Source organism: Pongo pygmaeus, chromosome 16, assembly GCF_028885625.2.
Source record: "Pongo pygmaeus isolate AG05252 chromosome 16, NHGRI_mPonPyg2-v2.0_pri, whole genome shotgun sequence".
NCBI lineage: Eukaryota > Metazoa > Chordata > Mammalia > Primates > Hominidae > Pongo > Pongo pygmaeus.
Window position 1 is genome coordinate 60,786,808 of NC_072389.2, and position 18,700 is coordinate 60,805,507.

The 18,700-nt window shown below is 41.3% G+C and overlaps 1 protein-coding gene across 5 annotated transcripts in view; it reads right to left on the reverse strand.

Moving 5' to 3' along the window:
- The window catches only part of DNAAF4 (dynein axonemal assembly factor 4), an 84,069-nt gene that overhangs the window by 47,529 nt on the left and 17,840 nt on the right, over positions 1-18,700 (reverse strand). For all 5 annotated transcript variants that reach the window (XM_054451964.2, XM_054451965.2, XM_063652641.1 and 2 more), the window contains exon 4: positions 1,980-2,211. In XM_054451964.2, the coding sequence (XP_054307939.1) occupies positions 1,980-2,211 (232 nt within the window). The remainder of the gene's footprint in view (positions 1-1,979; positions 2,212-18,700) is intronic.

Genomic DNA, 18,700 nt, shown 5'->3' on the forward strand with positions numbered 1-18,700 from the left:
CGAAATTCTGTCTCAAAATAAATAAATAAACAAACAAACAAACAAATGTCCAACAAACATGAAAAAATGCTCAACACCACTAATTATTAGGGAAATGCAAATCAAAACCACAATGCGATACCACCTCACTCCTGTTAAGAATGACCATAATTTAAAAATGAAAAAATAACAGATGTTGGTGTAGATGTGGTGAAAAGGGACACTTTTACACTGCTGGTGGGAATGTAAACTAGTACAATTACTATGGAAGACAATGTGGAGATTCCTTAACTAAAAGTAGAACCGCCATTTGATCCAGTAATCCCCCTACTGGGTATCTACCTAGAGAAAAAGAAGTCATTAGACACTTGCACACTCATGTTTATAGCAGCACAATTGCAATTGCAAAAATATAGAACTAGCCTAAATGCCCATCAACTAATGAGAAGATAAAGAAAATATGGTGTATATGTGTGTATATATATATGGTATATATACACACACAATCATGGAATACTACTCAGCCATAAAAAGGAATAAAATAATGGCATTCTCGGCAACCTGGATGGAGTTGGAGATGATTATGCTACATGAAGTAACTCAGAAATGGAAAACCAAATACCATATGTTCTCACTTTTTTTTTTTTTTTTTTTGAGATGGAGTTTTGCTCTTGTTGCCCAGGCTGGAATGCAATGGCACGATCTCGGTTCACCATAACCTCTGTCTCCCAGGTTCAAGCGATTCTCCTGCCTCAGCCTCCTGAGTAGCTGGGATTACAGATATGTGCCACCACACCCAGTTAATTTTGTAATTTTAGTAAAGATGGGGTTTCTCCATATTGGTCAGACTGGTCTCAAACTCCCAACCTCAGGTGATCTGCCCGCCTTGTCCTCCCAAAGTGCTGGGATTACAAGCGTGAGCCACTGCTCCTGGCCCATGTTCTCATTCATAAATGGGAGCTCAGCTATGAGGATGCCAAGGCATAAGAATGATATGGGCCTGGGGACTAGAGGGGAAGGGTGCAGGGGTGAGGGATAAAAGACTACACATTGGGTGCAGTGTACACTGCTTGGTTGATGGGTCCACCAAAATCTCAGGAATCACCACTAAAGAACTTATACATGAAACCAAACACCACCTGTTCCCCCAAAACTACTGAAATAATAATTTTAAAAACACACACACACAAAAACTGAATTATATTTGTATCAGCCGGACATGGCGGCTCAGGCATACACTCCCAGCACTGTGGGAGGCCAAGGCAGGCAGATTGCTTGAGCTCACGAGTTCAAGACCAGCCTGGGCAACATGGCGAAACCTCGTCTCTACAAAAAATACAAAAATCATTAGCTGGACATTGAGGCACATGCCTGTAGTCCCAGCTACTTGGAAGGCTAAGGCAGGATGGCTTGAGCTGGGGAGGCAGAGGCTGCAGTGAGTTGAGATCGCACCACTGCACTCCAGCCTGGGTGACAGAGCCAGACCTTGTCTCAAAAAAAAAAAAAAATTATATTAATTTATCTGTTTTTGAATACATCAAGATTAAAAGCTACAACCTTTATTTGCTGTAGAGTAAGTCTGCTTATAGTACTCATTTTCCTAAGTGATGTGAGGAAAAGGTCTTTTAATGAAATTCCTAGTTTCTTATCTCTAATGGAATAAATGAATGCTTCTGACACTGCTAGTCCACTCCAAGTCTTTTTGGGCCTGAGTTAAGCACTTATTTAACAACATCTCTATAAATTTCAAAAGAGAGCACACAAGCAAAGAAGACACTCTTCTTTTCGAATCCTTGAATGAATCCTTGCTCATTTTATTAGAAAACTTCATTATCCCCAAAAGAAGAAATGTCTTTTACTTTAGTCTTTGTACTGAATTGCTTATTCTCAATATGCCAAAATAGTAACCTAATGCTGTGAATAGATTTACAAAAAAAGAAAAGCGTCATATATACTTCACCAATAGGACTCACTACTCAAGAAAGTCTTAATCATTTTACCTTTTGGAGCAAGGTTTCTAGATGCCGAATTTCTAGTAAGACTCTTGTATTTTAATTTTTTTCTTTCTTCTTTAATTTGCTTTTCTTTTTGACATAATTTCTCTTCTCTCTGAATTTTTTTGTGCTCCTCAGCTTTTCTTTGATATTCTTTCCAGGCTTCCAATTCTTTAGTGGCTTTTATCCGTTCATTTTCTTTCATATCTTCTATTTTTTTCCTCTCTTCTTCTTCAATCTATAAAAATTGCAATTACTAAATTCTTTAAAATACATAAAAGCAACATTTCTTTAAATGAGAAATTCATTACAATAATTAATTATTCATACCTCTAAACTCTTGCCATTGTATTTGTAACAATAGATAGTAGTGAATTATGAATTAAAATGGGAAAGGTAAATGATTCAGGAGAAAAACCATCGGTGTTGGAGTCATGGAACAAAGGTTTTAGTCCCAGATCTACCATTAGCTATATGATCTTAGGCAATCACTTTCTCCAACCTCAGTTTACTTATAGGTAAAATGTGGGCAGGCATTCAATTAGATGACACCTAAGGGCTTGGTAGAAAAAATAATAGAAATTTATTATTCTAGGAGTTACGCCACTTCTCTCAAAACCTACACACACACCAACACATGTATTCAAACATTTGCTTTTCAACTTATCCCAAGTTTTACCCTGTCAGCTGAAGTTGTGCCAACCCTTCAGTCCTAAGGACTGAAGGAAGAGGGAACATTGAAAAGGAAATAGGAAGGATGAACAAGATGGTCTGTCTCTGGTAGGTGGAAATCCTGCTGCAAAACCTATGTTTGCACTAGTAGTTGTCTGACACTTTCAAAGAGCTAAATATCAGATGAATTTGAAAGCAGTATCTTGTACAGGTGTGTGGCAACTTTTCTCCCTTTCACAAACTTCCCTCACATGGGCAAGAAAAAAAAATCTGTGAAATAGAGTACCTAGTTGGTGTACATGATTGACTCCACGTATCTGACTTTCCTATGGTAAGAAAAATTTCTTACCTCTAACCACTAGAGAAGCACTTACTTCAATGATCAAAATGTCTGTGCTATCCAATATACTAGCCACTAGCCACAGGTGGCTAATTAAGTACTTCAAATGTGGCTACTGAGATTCAGGAACTGAATTTTTAATTTTATTTGTTTCATTAATGTACATTTAAGTTAATTTACATTTAAATAGGACATCTGAAGTGGTTCTAGACTATGGATATGCTAGGATGAAGGTCCCTAAATGTTGTATTACTTTAAAATAGAGATTTAACATTACAAGTATGAAACCTGTGCACTGAAAGGTGCTCTGTAATATCTACATGACATAATACTCTCTTCTAGAAGACTGATTATTTTCCTGTGAGATGCTGACTTTAAAATAAATTTCACGGGACACTGAATGAAAATTTCCTGTAGTCCCAATTTTACCTCAGGCTTAAATTAAGCACAAAATATGCTAATTATTACCACATATTCTAAGTTCAGAGAGTTACCAGTGAGCTGCCAACAGACTGAACCAGGAAGAATCTACACATGGCAATGAAACAAAATTTAAATGCCTCACAATAAGGCATGATGAACACTCCGTGTTAGAGAGGAAGCCACAACCTAAAAGAAGACGACTTCACCCAGCCTAATTATATGTCTGCCTTTTTTCACTCTCTGCCCCAACACATGAAAAAGGGAGAATATGTGAAGAGTCAGACACCCTCACCCATCATACTCCTTGCAAGAATGAATTTTACATGAAGTTTTTAAAATGCATAAGACTAAGTCTTAATTACCAAAAATGAGACTGTTCTTACAACAAAAAATAACAGGAAAGTTCTGGTATTATAGCCAATATGTAGTTAAGGGAACTATAGGTATAATGTTAATTTATAATAAGCTATATTAGAGACAGAAATAGTCCAGCTCTTCAGAGAGTAGTGATGAAGAGGAGAAACCAAGAAAGGTTTCACAGAGTAGGTAACAGAAAGAACTACAATGAAGAGAAAAACATGAAGAAGAAAATAACACAAAGCTTATGATAAAGAGAAAAGAAGCTACATGTACCAAAGAAAAACAGAGTGTACACTGACCAGGCACGGTGGCTCACGCCTGAAATCCCAGCACTTTGGGAGGCCGAGGCAGGTGGATCATCTGAAGTCAGGAGTTCAAGACCAGCCTGGCCAACATGGTGAAACCCTGTCTCTACCAAAAAATACAAAAATTAGCCGGGTGTGGTGGCAGGCCCTTAATCCCAGCTACTCGGGAGGCAAAGGCAGGAGAATCATTTGAACACAGGAGGTGGAGGTCGCAGTGAGCCGAGATAAAGCCATTGCACTCAAACCTGGGGGACAAGAGCGAGACTCCTCTCAAAAAAGAAAAAGAAAAAGAAAAACAGAGTGTACAGAGAAAAAACAAACTGTTTATGCCTCTTATATACTCTCACAACACTCCATAGTTCACTTCCATCACAAAATTTGTGGGTTTTTCCTATGCTTACCAATTCTCTAACACCAGCTATGTGTCCTCTAATTCAGTTCTGACATTATCTACCCGGAGTTAGCATTAGATCACACAGGCTACGGGCTCAATTCCATAAGACAGTCCCCACATAGGTGCCAATCATAAGTCCAGGACTCCCATATTTCTAACCAATCAGCTATAAATTGGGGGTTTCTACAACCCCCTCCTCAGGTTTGACCATTTGCTTCAATGGCTCACAGGAATCAGATAAATACTTCACTTATATTTACCCTTTTTTTTTTTTTTTTTTTTCCTGATACGGAGTCTCACTCCGTTGCCCTGGCTGGAGTGCAGTGGCACGATCTTGGCTCACTGCAACCTCCGCCTCCCAGGTTCAAGTGATTCTCCTGCCTCAGCCTCCTGAGTAGCTGGGTCTACAGGCCCAGACCACCACGCCTGGCTAATTTTTGTATTTTTAGTAGAGACAGGGTTTCATCATGTTGGCCAGGCTGATCTTGAACTCCTGACCTCAGGTGATCCACCCGCCTAAGCCTCCCAAAGTGCTGGGATTACAGGCGTGAGCCACCATGCCCAGCCATATTTACCCATTTTTAATAAAAGGATACAACTCAGGAAGAGGCAAATGAAAGAGATGTCTAGGGAAAGATATCGGGGAAGGAGCACAGAGTTTCCATGCCTTCTCCCTCCAAGTGTTCAGCAACCCAGTTCTCCAAACCTCATAGTTACAGGAATTTTATGGAGGTTTTATCTAGCAGGCATGACTGGGTTTTTTTTTTTTTTTTTTTAGACAGGGTCTTGCTCTGTCACCCAGGCTGGAGTGCAATGATGCAATCATGGCTCACTGCAGCCTCAATCTCCTGGGCTCCAGCGATCCTCCAGTTCAGCCTTCTAGGTAGCTGGGACTACAGGCACATGCCACCAAGCCTGACTAATTTTTTATTTTATTTTTTTGTAAAGATGGGGTTTTGCCTTGCTGCCCAGGCTGGTCTTGAACTCCTGGGCTCAAGTGATCTGCCCACCTCAACCTCCCAAAGTGCTGGGATTTACAGACATGAGCTACTATGCCTGGCAGATTTTTTTTTTTTTTTTTTTTTTTTGAGACAAGGTCTTGTTCTGTCACTCAGGCTGGAGAGTGCAGTGGAACAACCTTAGCTCACTGTAGCTTCCACTTCCCAGGCTCATGTGATCCTCTCACCTCAGCCTCTCAAGTAGTTGGGACCACAGGCCTGCACCACCACGAATGGCTAATTTTGTTGTTGTTTTTTTAGAGCCAGGGTCTCACTATCTATGTTGCCCAGGCTGGTCTTGAGCTCCTGGGCTCAAGCGATCCTCCCACCTCGGCCTCCCAAAGTGCTAGAATTACAGGCGTAAGCCAGTGGACCCAGCATGATTGATTATTAACTCAATCTCCAGCCCCTATCAAAATGATGCGGAGGGGTACTGAAAGTTCCAGACAACTAATCATAGCTTGGTCTTTCTGGTGGCCAGCCACCACCCAGGAGCCCATCAAGAGTTGCCTCATTAGAACAAAAGATTTTCCTATTACGTAGGAAATTCCAAGGGATTAGGAGCTCTGTGTCAGGAACCAGGGTCAAATCCAAATAATTTAACAAAAGATGAACCTAGCACCCCATCACTCAGAAAATTACATGGGGTTTAGGAGCTCTATGCTAATAACAAGAGGCAGGGACCAAATATATATTTTTTATGATGTCATACAGAGATGGACAAATGTTAAACAATTCTTTATTTTTTTTTTTCTTCTCAGACGTAGTCTCACTCTGTCACCCAGGCTGGAGTGCAGTGGTGCGATCTCGGGTCACTGCATGCTCCGCCTCCCAGGTTCATGCCATTCTCCTGCCTCAGCCTCCCGAGTAGCTGGGACTACAGGCACCCATCACCACGCCCGGCTAATTTTTTGTATTTTTAGTAGAGACGGGGTTTCACTGTGCTAGCCAGGATGGTCTCGATCTCCTGACCTCACGATCCACCTGCCTCAGCCTCCCAAAGTGCTGGGATTACAGGCGTGAGCCACTGTGCCCGGCCCAAACAATTCTTAAAGATATTTTATTATTTATTTACTTATGTATTTTGAGACGGAGTCTTGCTCTGTCACCCAGGCTGGAGTGCAGTAGCACGATCTTCGCTCACTGAAACCTCCGCCTCTCGGGTTCAAGCAATTATCCTGCCTCAGCCTCCTGAGTAGCTGGGATTACAGACGTGTACCACCATGCCCGTCTAATTTTTGTATTTTTAGTAGACACGGGGTTTCATCATGTTGGCCAGGCTGGTGTCAAACTCCTGACTTCAAATGATCCACCCGCCTCAACCTCCCAAAGTGCAGGGATTACAGGCGTGAGCCACCGTGCCCAGCCCTTAAAGATATTTTAAATAAAAATCATCTAATATAGGAAAGACACAATTTAACACAGACACTGACAAATATTAAACAATCCTTGAAGGTCTTTTAAAGAAAAATCATCTAATACAGGGAAGACACAATGGAGGAATATGCAGTAACAGAAAAACTCAGAAGGCTAAAATAATAATCATTGTACATAAAGTACTGGAGGCCCGGGGGCAGTGGCTCACGCCTGAAATCCCAGCACTTTGGGAGGCCCGGGCAGGTTGATCACTTGTGGTCAGGAGTTCAAGAAAAACCTGGCTAACAGGGTGAAACCCCGTCTATACTAATAATACAAAAATTAGGCGGGAGTGGTAGCATACACCTGTAATCCCAGCTACTTGGGAGGCTGAGGCAGGACAATCACTTGAACCTCGGAGGCAGAGGTTGCAGTGAGCCGAGATCGCCCCACTGCACTCTAGCCTGGGTGACACAGAGAGGCTCCTCAAAAAAAAAATAAAATAAAATAAAGAAATTGGGTTTAGGTGTTTGTGTACTGTTCAAAAAAGGATGCCATTTACTACAGGCTATTAGTTTAATACAGACAGCAAATAAAACTAATAGGAGAATAATGAATAGTTCCTAAACTAAATTTTTGAAGAAGAGGAAATGTATAATTCTTTTAATCTAGAATGAATGTCTGGTCAACAAGGCATTGTTCTTTATAAGCCAATCCCACTTGTGAATTACATGCAAAAATTGTAAATATAACATTAGCAAACTCAGCCCACCATGGAAGCTCACGCCTGTAAACCCAACACTTTGGGAAGCAGAGTCAGGCAAATTACTGGAGGTCAGGAGTTAGAAACCAGCCTGACCAAAATGGTGATAACCCATCTCTACTAAAAATACAAAAATTAGCTAGGTGTGGTAGCGCACACCTGTAATCCCAGCTATTCGGGAGGCTGAGGCATGAGAATCGCTTAAACCCAAGAGGCAGAGGTCGCAGTGAGCCGAGACTGCGCCACTGCACTCCAGCCTGGGTAACAGAGTGAGAGTCCATCTCAAAAAAAAAAAAAAAACCTAAAAACAAAAATATATGCAAACTTAACCTAGGAAAATATTAAAATTATAATACACCTTAATCAAATAGGGGTAACTTAACCTAGGAAAATATTAAAATTATAATACACCTAGATAAAATAGGGTCTTTCTTAAGGTATTAGGAAATCAATAGAGAAAAGCAATATGATGTCACTGTATGCCAAAATGTCAGTTGATATTGGGAATAAAAATAAGAAATAAAAACTTATAAGCTGGATAGAAGGACCAAGACTACGTTATACTTCATGATGAAATATTAGAAATAGCCAGGCGCAGTGGCTCACACCTGTAATCCCAGCAGTTTGGGAGGCCGAGGGAGGTGGATCACCTGAGGTCAGGAGTTCAAGACCAGCCTGGCCAACATGGCAAAACCCCTGTCTCTACTAAAAATACAAAAATTAGCTGGGCGTGGTGGCACACAACTGTAGTCCCAGCTACTTGGGAAGCTGAGGCAGGAGAATCTCTTGAACCTGGGAGGTGGAGGTTGCACTGAGCCTAGATCACGCCACTACACTCCAGCCTGGGTGACAGAGCAAGACTCCGTCTCAAAAAAACAAAAATAAAAAATAAAAGAATATTAGAAATATTTCCAGCAAAATCACTAAGGCAAGTATACCTAATGTTTTACTATTTTTCTACAGGTCAGAACCTAAATGATAAACTTTTAAAAATAAGAAATACAAATATAGATTACAAGGAGATAGAATTGCACCATTTGCAAATAATAGTACACTACTTAAAATAACCAAAATAATAAACTGACAAACCAAAAGTAAGATCAGCAAGGCAGTCACATATAAAATCAACTAGCTGGGCATGGTGGCTCACGCCTGTAATCTCAACACTTTGGGAGGCCGAGGTGGGCAGATCATGAGGTCAGGAGTTCCAAGACCAGCCTGGTCAACATGGTGAAACCCTGTCTCTACTAAAAATACAAAAATTAGCCAGGCGTGGTGGTGCATGCCTGTAGTCCCAGCTACTCAGGAGGCTGAGGCAGAAGAATCGCTTGAACCCGGAAGGTGGAGGTTGCAGTGAGCCAAGATTATGCCACTGCACTCCAGCCTGGGCGACAGCGTGAGGCTATGTCTCAAAAGAAAAAAAAAGATCAACTTATACAAACTTACAAAAACAAACTTACTTTCCTACAAACTGGCAATAAATAATTAGAAACTACAATGGAAACATTGATTTCATCAGCAATCACCAGAAAAACATAAATGAATAAGCTTAGCAAAATATAAGCAAGTCATAAGGCCAGGCGCGGTGGCTCACGCCTGTAATCCTAGCACTTTGGGAGGTTGAGGTGGGCGGATTACCTGAGGTTGGGAGTTCAAGATCAGCCTGGCCAACATGGTGAAACCTCGTCTCTACGAAAAATACAAAAAATTAGCCAGGTGCAGTGGCGCGCGCCTGTAATCCCAGCTACTCTGGAGGCTGAGGAAGGAGAATCACTTGAACCCGGGAGGTGGAGGTTGCAGTGAGCCAAGATCGCGCCACTGCACTCCAGCCTGAGCTACAGAGAGAGACTTCGTCTTAAACACAAAACAAACAAACAAAAAATATATAAGCAAGTCATATACGGGTGTTAAATAATTTTGCTGAGAGATGTAAAGTATATCCAAATAGATGGAGATAAATGCCATGTTCCTGGAGGGAAATCTCAATATTATAAATATGTTGATGCTCTGCAAATTTACAAAGTCAATGTAAATTCAATCAAAATACCAAGAGGACTTCTTAGGAAACTTGATAAGTAAATATAAAATTCGTCTGCGAAGACAACGTGCAGATTTTGTGGCAACATGAAGAGGTTGGCAATTCCCCTCCACAAATATTAAGGATAAAACTGGATAAAATTATCACAAACAACTATTTCAGGGGACTGGAAATTAATCAAAAGAAGACTACAAAGAGAGAAGTCTTTAGTCTAGAAAAACTGCTAAAGTTCTAAGTATGAACGGTAAGAAGCTGTGCCCTTTGGCCTGAGGTTGCTCCTAACACCCCCTCCCAGCTAGGATGATGAGCCTGGCAATTTTACAGGCTGAGTATCCCTTGTCCAAAATGCTTGGAACTAGAAGTGTTTCAGATTTTGGATTTTTTTCAGATTTTGGAATATTTGCAGAATACATACTGGTTGAGCTCCTTACTCCAAAAATCTGAAATCCAAAATGCTCCAGTGAGCACTTCCTTTGAGCATTGTGTTGGTGCTCAAAAGTTACAGATTTCGGAGCATTTCAGATTTTGTATTTTTTTATTATAAATGCTCAACCCATACCAACATGAAACTACCAAAAAGAACCTAGCAGCTTGTTGCTAAAAAGGGTCGGCTCATTTCCGGGTAGGGCAGTGAAAACCTGTAGCTTTGGTGGATAAAAGTGGTAGGCTTGGTTGGGAATAAAGAGGAAAACTTTGCAGTTGGTCTGAGGTTGAGATTCTGGTTAGGATAAGTGCCTAAGTAGTCAGAAATTTAATGGAAGGATTATGTAAATGAGAGAACTACGGATGCATGGTGAGCCTATCACCTTTTAAGGCTCTCATGAAACAATGGATAGAAGACAATGAAATGACATGTTCAAAGTACCGACAGAAAAAAACAAAACTATAAACCACAAATACTATATTTAGCAAAACTATTCTTCACAAGTGAAAGCAAAATACATTCCAAGACAAATGAAAACTGAGGGAAGATGTTGCTAATAGACCTGCTCTATAAGATACACTTTTTTAAAAAAGGGCAGGGCATGGGGAGGTGGCTCACACCTGCAATCCCAGGTGTGATTTGCGATGCCAAGGCAGGAGGATCGCTTGAGGCCAGGAGTTCAAGACCAGCCTGAGTAACACAGAGTATCCCCATCTTTACTAGACAGGCATGGTGGCATGTGCGTGTAGTCCCAGCTCCTCAGGAGGCTGAGACAGGAAGACTGCTTGAGACCAGGAGTTTGAAGTTACAGTGAGCTATGCATGTACCACTGCACTCCAACCTGGACAACAGAGTGACACCTTATCTCTTAAAAGAGAAAAGAAAAAAAAAGGTACACTAAAAGAGATCTTCAGGCTGAAAGGAAAATGATACCAGATATTAACTAATTCATATCCACAAGAAAGAATGAAGAGTATGAGAAATGGTAAACATGTGGGTAAGCATAAAAGACAATACAAACAGATTTTTTTAAATGTGTTCTATAAGTTTTAATAGAATATGATTCAGCCTTAAAAAGAAATTCTGACACAAGCTAAAACAAGGATGAACCTTGAAGACAGAGTATGCTAAAAAATATAAAACAGTCACAAAAGGACAAATATTGTATAATTCCACTTACATGAAGTACCTAAAATAGTCAAATTCATAGAAACAAAAAGTAGAATGGTGGCTGTCAAGGGCTGGGAGGATGGAGAATAGAGAGTTATTGTTTAATGGGTACAGAGTTTTAATTGTGCAAGATGAAACGAGTTCTGGAGGGCCAGGAACGGTGGCTCACGCCTGTAATCCCCGCACTTTGGGAGGCCGAGGGGGGTGGATCACCTGAGGTCAGGAGTTAAAGACCAGCCTGGCCAACATGGTGAAACCCTGTCTCTACTAAAAATACAAAAAATCAGCCGGGCGTGGTGGCACACGCCTGTAATCCCAGCTACTCGGGAGGCTGAGGCAGGAGAATCACTTGAACCCAGGAGGCAGAGGCTGCAGTGAGCTGAGATCATGCCACTGCACTCCAGCCTGGGCAACAGAGCAAGACTCCAACTCAAAAAAAAAAAAAAAAAAAAGAAAAGAAAAGAAAAGAAAAGCGTTCTGGAGATGGTTAGTAGTGATGGTTGCCAATATACTTAATGCCATGGAACTGTATACTTAAAGATGGTAAATTGTATGTTAGTTATATTTTACCACAATTAGAAAATAAACTTTTTAAAAAGAAAATATATATATTTTTGCTTTCTACTCTTTATTTATTTAAAAACCTAAGATTTTTTAAGAAACAATGATTTTTAATGTAAAATCGTAACACATATTGTTGGGATTACAACAAATATATATGCATATACACATACCTGAATGGCACTAATAGCCCAAAGGTAGGAGTAGAAAATGGAGTTATATTAGAGCAAGTTGCTATATTTTACTGGAACTGAGTCACTATTAACCTGAAGTAGACTGTGATCAGTTAAAGGAACATAGACCAACCACTGAAAAATAAATTTTAAAAATATTTAAAAATATACGTATGTATGTGTGTATGCATGTGTGTGTATGTGTATATATATATGTATATATGCATGTTTTTTATATACATAGGTAAAAAATCAACATAGGAACATCAGTTTAGGCTCTGACATGTAAAGAGCTTAGAAGTTGTCACTCCGAGCTGGGTGCGGCAGCTCACGCCTATAAATCCCAGCACTTCGGGAGGCTGAGGCAGGTGGATCATTTAAGGTCAGGAATTTGAGATCCATCTGGCCAACATGGTGAAAATCCATCTCTACCAAAAAAAAAAAAATTAAAAAATTACCTGGGCATCATGGCAGGTGCCTGTAACCCCAGCACTGGAGGACTGACTGCCCCATGGAAGGGCTCAGTCAGTCAAGACTCTAGCAGTGCAAAAGCAGGAGCTAGATGAAGACTGAAGGGGGGCCAGGGCCTTCCTCACTGCCCCTGTCCAGGAACATCATCATTACTACTGAGGATCCCTGGGTAACTCTGGACACAATGGGTACACAAATTCAGTTTCTTTTTGGTTCAGCGGCAAGTTACTCTGTACTTACTACTTGTGCAGGAAAGCCCTCCACTAGGACAATGACTGTTACAGGAAATGAAGGAAAAAATAAAGTCAGGCATTTCACCCCTCCTTTAACCTGCAAATTTGAAAAACAAATTTTCCAGCAGGGGTTTCTAATAGTACCAAGCTGCCCAGTCCCCTTGTTCAGAAGAGATTTTATGGTTAAAATAGGGGTAATAGTCAGTGATGCAGACAACGTTCTGGACCATGTCAACCTACTAGCATGGTATACTGGGAGGCTTGTAAGGGCTAGAATGGCAGTGCCAGTCAACATACAGCTTAAAGGCCCCAGTCATTATCCCAACCAAAAACAATACCCAATTAAGCTGGAAGTCAAACACACTGCTATCCCAATCCCAGTCCAATCTTGGGCCCTTGAAAAAATATCCCCGCCCAAATCTCCAACTATGAGAGAGGAACTCCCTTCAATTTAATGAACCTGCATGACATATTTGACTTCAAAATTACGGAAATGACAAAGGTTACAATGACAAGACAAGAAGTAAACCTTCTCTAGTCCTATCAAATCAACCTTTCTGGAGTTGCATCCCCTCAAAAACCCATTAGGAGCCCAATATCGATGCACACAGAACTAAAATTCCAGGCACCACTTTGTATTAAAAGAAGCCAAAATTTTGGTCAAGCCCTGAGTACCTTGAAATATCTTCAATGCAACCACCCCCTAGAGATTAACCTCTTACATGATCATGTAAGCTATGCAGTTACTCAGACTGCATCATTTAGAAAACTTGTATGGTTTTCATGAAAACCACCCTAGTTAAGGGTACTTTAAAGGATATGCAGTCTAAGTACTGTCAGGGTAGGCCCACTAGCTGTATGCACATTTTCCCTTGGGAAGTCTATACTAATCCTGAGACATCTAGTTGCCTTTCAGTTCCCCAATACAAAAATAGCTCTGGGTGTTGGCTGGTGGACACTAAGCATAACCACCTAAACTGGGAGAACAAAACCACTTGGGCAACTCAGAGTACTTCCCAAGTGTTGCAGGAAGTCAGGGACCCCGAACGGAGGGACTGGCTGGAGCCGCAGCAGAGGAACATAAATTGGGAGATTTCATTTTAATATGGACATTTATCAGTTCCCAAATAATACTTTTATAATTTCTTATGCCTGTCTTTACTTTAATCTCTTAATCCTGTTATCTTCATAAGCTGAGGATGTACGTCACCTCAGGACCACTGTGATAACTGTGTTAACTGTACAAACTGATTGTAAAACGTGTGTTTCAACAATATGAAATCAGTGCACCTTGAAAAAGAACAGAATAACAGTGATTTTTAGGGAACAAGGGAAGACAACCATAAGGTCTGACTGCCTGCGGGGTCAGGCAAAAAGAGCCATATTTTTCTTCTCGCAGAGAGCCTATAAATGGACGTGCAAGTAGGAGACATATCACTAAATTCTTTTCCTAGCAAGGAATATCAATATTAATACCCTGGGAAAGGAATGCATTCCTAGGGGGAGGCTACAAATGGCCGCTCTGGGAATGTCTGTCTTGTGCAGTTGAGATAAGGACTGAGATACGCCCCGGTCTCCTGCAGAACCCTCAGGCTTACTAGGGTGGGGAAAAACTTCACCCTGGTAAATTTGTGGTCAGGCCAGTTCTCTAATCTTGAATCCTGTTTTCTGTTGTTTAAGATGTTTATCAAGACAATATGGGCACTGCTGAACACAGACCCTTATCAGTAGTTCTGCTTTTGCCCTTTGCCTTGTGATCTTTGTTGGACCCTTGTCAGTAGTTCTGCTTTCGCCCTTTGTCCTGTTCCCTCAGAATCATGTGATCTTTGTTACACCCTTATTAGTAGTTCTGCTTTCGCCCTTTGTCCTGTTCCCTCAGAATCATGTGATCTTTGTTACACCCTTATTAGTAGTTCTGCTTTTTGCCCTTTGAAGTATATGATCTTTGTACCTACTCCCTGTTCTTACACCCCCTCCCTTTTCGAAACCCTTAATAAAAACTTGCTGGTTTGAGGCTCAGGCAGGCATCACAGTCCTACCGATACGTGATGTCACCCCCAATGGCCCAGCTGTAAAATTCGTCTCTTTATACTGTCTCTCTTTATTTCTCAGCCGGCCAACACTTATGGAAAATATAAAGAACCTACGTTGAAATATTGGGGGCGGGTTCCCCCAATACCCAAGGCCCCCTCCAGCCTTTAACCAGGGCCACTGTAGCAGGGACCTTAACCACTTGGGAAAAGGAAAACAACAATCTAACCTACATGTTCATCATAGAGAACAATTTTTGTCTTGAAAAACAAGCAGCCTTTTTCCTGTGCGGGACTAGTTCCTACTTATGTTTACTAGCCAAACGGACTGGAACCAATTGTTTGCACTGTACACTTGTTTACTTAGCCCCCGAGATCAATATAGCTCCCAATAACCAGTCTCTCATTATACCTTTAACTGCAACCACAAGACCAAACAAGCCATCCAACTCATACCCTTTCAGGTAGGGTTACGAATAACTGCAGGAGTAGAAACAGGAAATAGTGGGCTTCCAACTTCTCTATCCTATTACCAACGCTTGTCCAAGGAGCTTTCGGAAGGCTTGGAAGACACTGCCTAAAGTATGCCTTACAAAATCAGGTAGACTCTTTGGCAGTCACTTTACAAAACAGAAGAGGACTGATACAGTTTGGCTCTGTATCCCCACCCAAATCTTATCTTGGATTGTAATAATCCCCATATGTCAAGGGTGGGACCAGGTGGAGGTAACTGAATCATGGGGGCAGTTTCCCCCAAGCTGTTCTCATGGTAATGAATGAGTCTCACAAGATCTAATGGTTTTATAAGGTTTTATGGCATTTCTCCTGCAGGTGCTAATTCTCTCTCCTGCCACCCTCTTAAGAGGTGTCTTCTGCCATGATTGGTAGTTTCCTGAGGCCTCCTCAGCCATGTGGAACTGTGACTCAATTAAACCTCTTTCCTTTATAAATTACCCGGTCTTGGGTATATCTTCATTAGCAGTGTGAGAATGGACTAACACAGGGACTGGATCTCCTAACTGCTGAAAAAAGTGGCTTATATCTTTTCCTAGAGGGAAAGCACTGTTTTTATATCAACCAATCAGGATTAGTAAGGGATGCTGCCCCAAAATTAGCTGACCAGGCCTCTAAAATATGACAACAGTTGTCCAAGTCATGGGGCCCCTGGTCAAGGGTACTAAGCTGGGTTTCATGGCTCCTTCCCCTAGCCAGCACATTATTAATAATTATACTTACATTGATTTTTGGACCATTTTTGTTTAATCACTTAACCAAATTTATTTCTTCTCACCTAGAGAACAATAAGCTTCAAATGATCATGCAGCAGGGCTTCTAGTCAGTTCCAGGTGACGATGCCAGCCCTAGACTTCAAGAAGTCACCCTCTCTCTACTAGACAGAGCAGGGCAAGAGTTCTGTGGTCCCCAATATGTAGGGACTCTGCCCTAATCCACACGAAGCAATTACAGAAGAAAGACCATCAGTTCCTCTGCCTCCCATAAAGATGTCTTGGGATCAAGTCTCTCAGGGGGAAATGAGGCAGAACAGGGTCTGGAACAGGGAGCCTGAGGCCAACTAGCAGATGGCTTATTGGAACTGGGCCAAAAGAAAAACCCCACCTCTCCATGCCAAGGGCCAGAGGCCCCTCCCTCTCTACAAAACCCCCTCTCTCCCCTGTTGATAATTAGTTATGGGCCAAACCTTCACTTCAGCCTCTGATTAGTCATGGGCCAAGCCTTCATTTGTGTAGGGTGCAACCAATGTGAAGCCTCTAAACAGTACCCAGGAATGCTGCCAAATTCTTTTAGTTTAGTACAAACCTGAAAGAACATTGCAATCGGGGCTCTTGAGCTGCCTGCTTGACCCCGCTTTCACTCTGTGGAGTGTACTTTTGCTTCAATAAACCTGCACTTTCGTTGTTTTGTTCTTTTATTGCTTTGTTTGTGCATTTTGTTCAATTCTTTATTTAATGTGCCCAGAACTGGGACAACTCATAGTCAAGACTTTCCATCTGGCAACAACAGAAGTGTTGGCAAAGATGTAAAAAAATTAGAATCATCATATATTGTTGGTGGGAATGAAAAATAGTATAGCCATTGTGGAAAACTATTTGATGATTCCTCAAAAAGCTAAACAGAATTACAAATGACCCAGCAATTCTAGTCCTAAGTATATACATGAAAGAATTAAAAACAGACACTCAAGGCCGGGCGTGGTGGCTCATGCATGTAACCTCAGCACTTTGGGAGGCCGAGGTGGGCGGATCACCTGAGGTCAGGAGTTAGAGACCAGCCTGGCTAATATGGCAAAACCCCCTCTCCACTAAAAAATACAAAAAACGAGCTGGGCGTGGTGGTGCTTGCCTGTAATCCCAGCTACTTAGGAGGCTGAGGCAGGAGAATTGCTTGAACCCAGGAGGCAGAGGTTGCAGTGAGCTGAGATCACCCCACTGCACTCCAGCCTGGGCAACAGAGTGAGACTCCATCTCAAAAACAAAACAAAACAAAAAACAGATACTTAAATACTAGAAGTACATGCATGGTCATAGTAGTACTATTTGTAATAGCCAAAAGGTGAAGAGAACCTAAATTTTCACCAACTGATGAATGGATAAACAAAATGTGGTGCCATCCATACTATGCCATATTATTCATCCATAAAAAGGAATGAAAAACTTATACATGCTACAATATGTACAAGCCCTATATACATTATGCTAAGTGAAAGAAAGCCTCCCGTAAACACTGATGGGGATCACGTCCAAAGACCACACACTGTATGTGAAATGTCTAGAGTAAACAAATCTATAGAAACAGACAGTAGATTCCGTCTCCTCCAGGGGCTATGGTGGAGGGAAAAGTAGAGAGTGACTGCTAATGAAAATAGGGCTCTTACGTTAGAACTAAAACCATAAAAACCCTAGAAGAAAACCTAGACATTACCATTCAGGACATAGGCATGGGCAAGGACTTCATGTCTAAAACACCAAAAGCAATGGCAACAAAAGCCAAAATTGACAAATGGGATCTAATTAAACTAAAGAGCTTCTGCACAGCAGAAGAAACTACCATCAGAGTGAACAGGCAACCTACAAAACGGGAGAAAATTTTCGTAACCTACTCATCTGACAAAGGGCTAATATCCAGAATCTACAATGAACTCCAACAAATTTACAAGAAAAAAACAAACAACCCCATCAAAAAGTGGGTGAAGGACATGAACAGACACTTCTCAAAAGAAGACATTTATGCAGCCAAAAAACACATGAAAAAATGCTCACCATCACTGGCCATCAGAGAAATGCAAATCAAAACCACAATGAGATACCATCTCACACCAGTTAGAATGGCAATCATTAAAAAAAGTCAGGAAACAACAGGTGCTGGAGAGGATGTGGAGAAATAGGAACACTTCTACACTGTTGGTGGGACTGTAAACTAGTTCAACCCTTGTGGAAGTCAGTGTGGCGATTCCTCAGGGATCTAGAACTAGAAATACCTTTTGACCCAGCCATCCCATTACTGGGTATATACCCAAAGGACTATAAATCATGCTGCTATAAAGACACATGCACACGTATATTTATTGTGGCACTATTCACAATCGCAAAGACTTGGAACCAACCCAAATGTCCAACAATGATAGACTGGATTAAGAAAATGTGGCACATACACACCATGGAATACTATGCAGCCATAAAAAATGATGAGTTCATGTCCTTTGTTGGGACATGGATGAAATTGGAAATCATCATTCTCAGTAAACTATCGCAAGAACAAAAAACCAAACACCGCATATTCTCACTCATAGGTGGGAATTGAACAATGAGAACACATGGACACAGGAAGGGGAACATCACACTCTGGGGACTGTTGTGGGGTGGGGGGAGAGGGGAGGGATAGCTTTAGGAGATATACCTAATGCTAAATGACGAGTTAATGGGTACAGCACACCAGCATGGCACATGTATACATATGTAACTAACCTGCACATTGTGCACATGTACCTTAAAACTTAA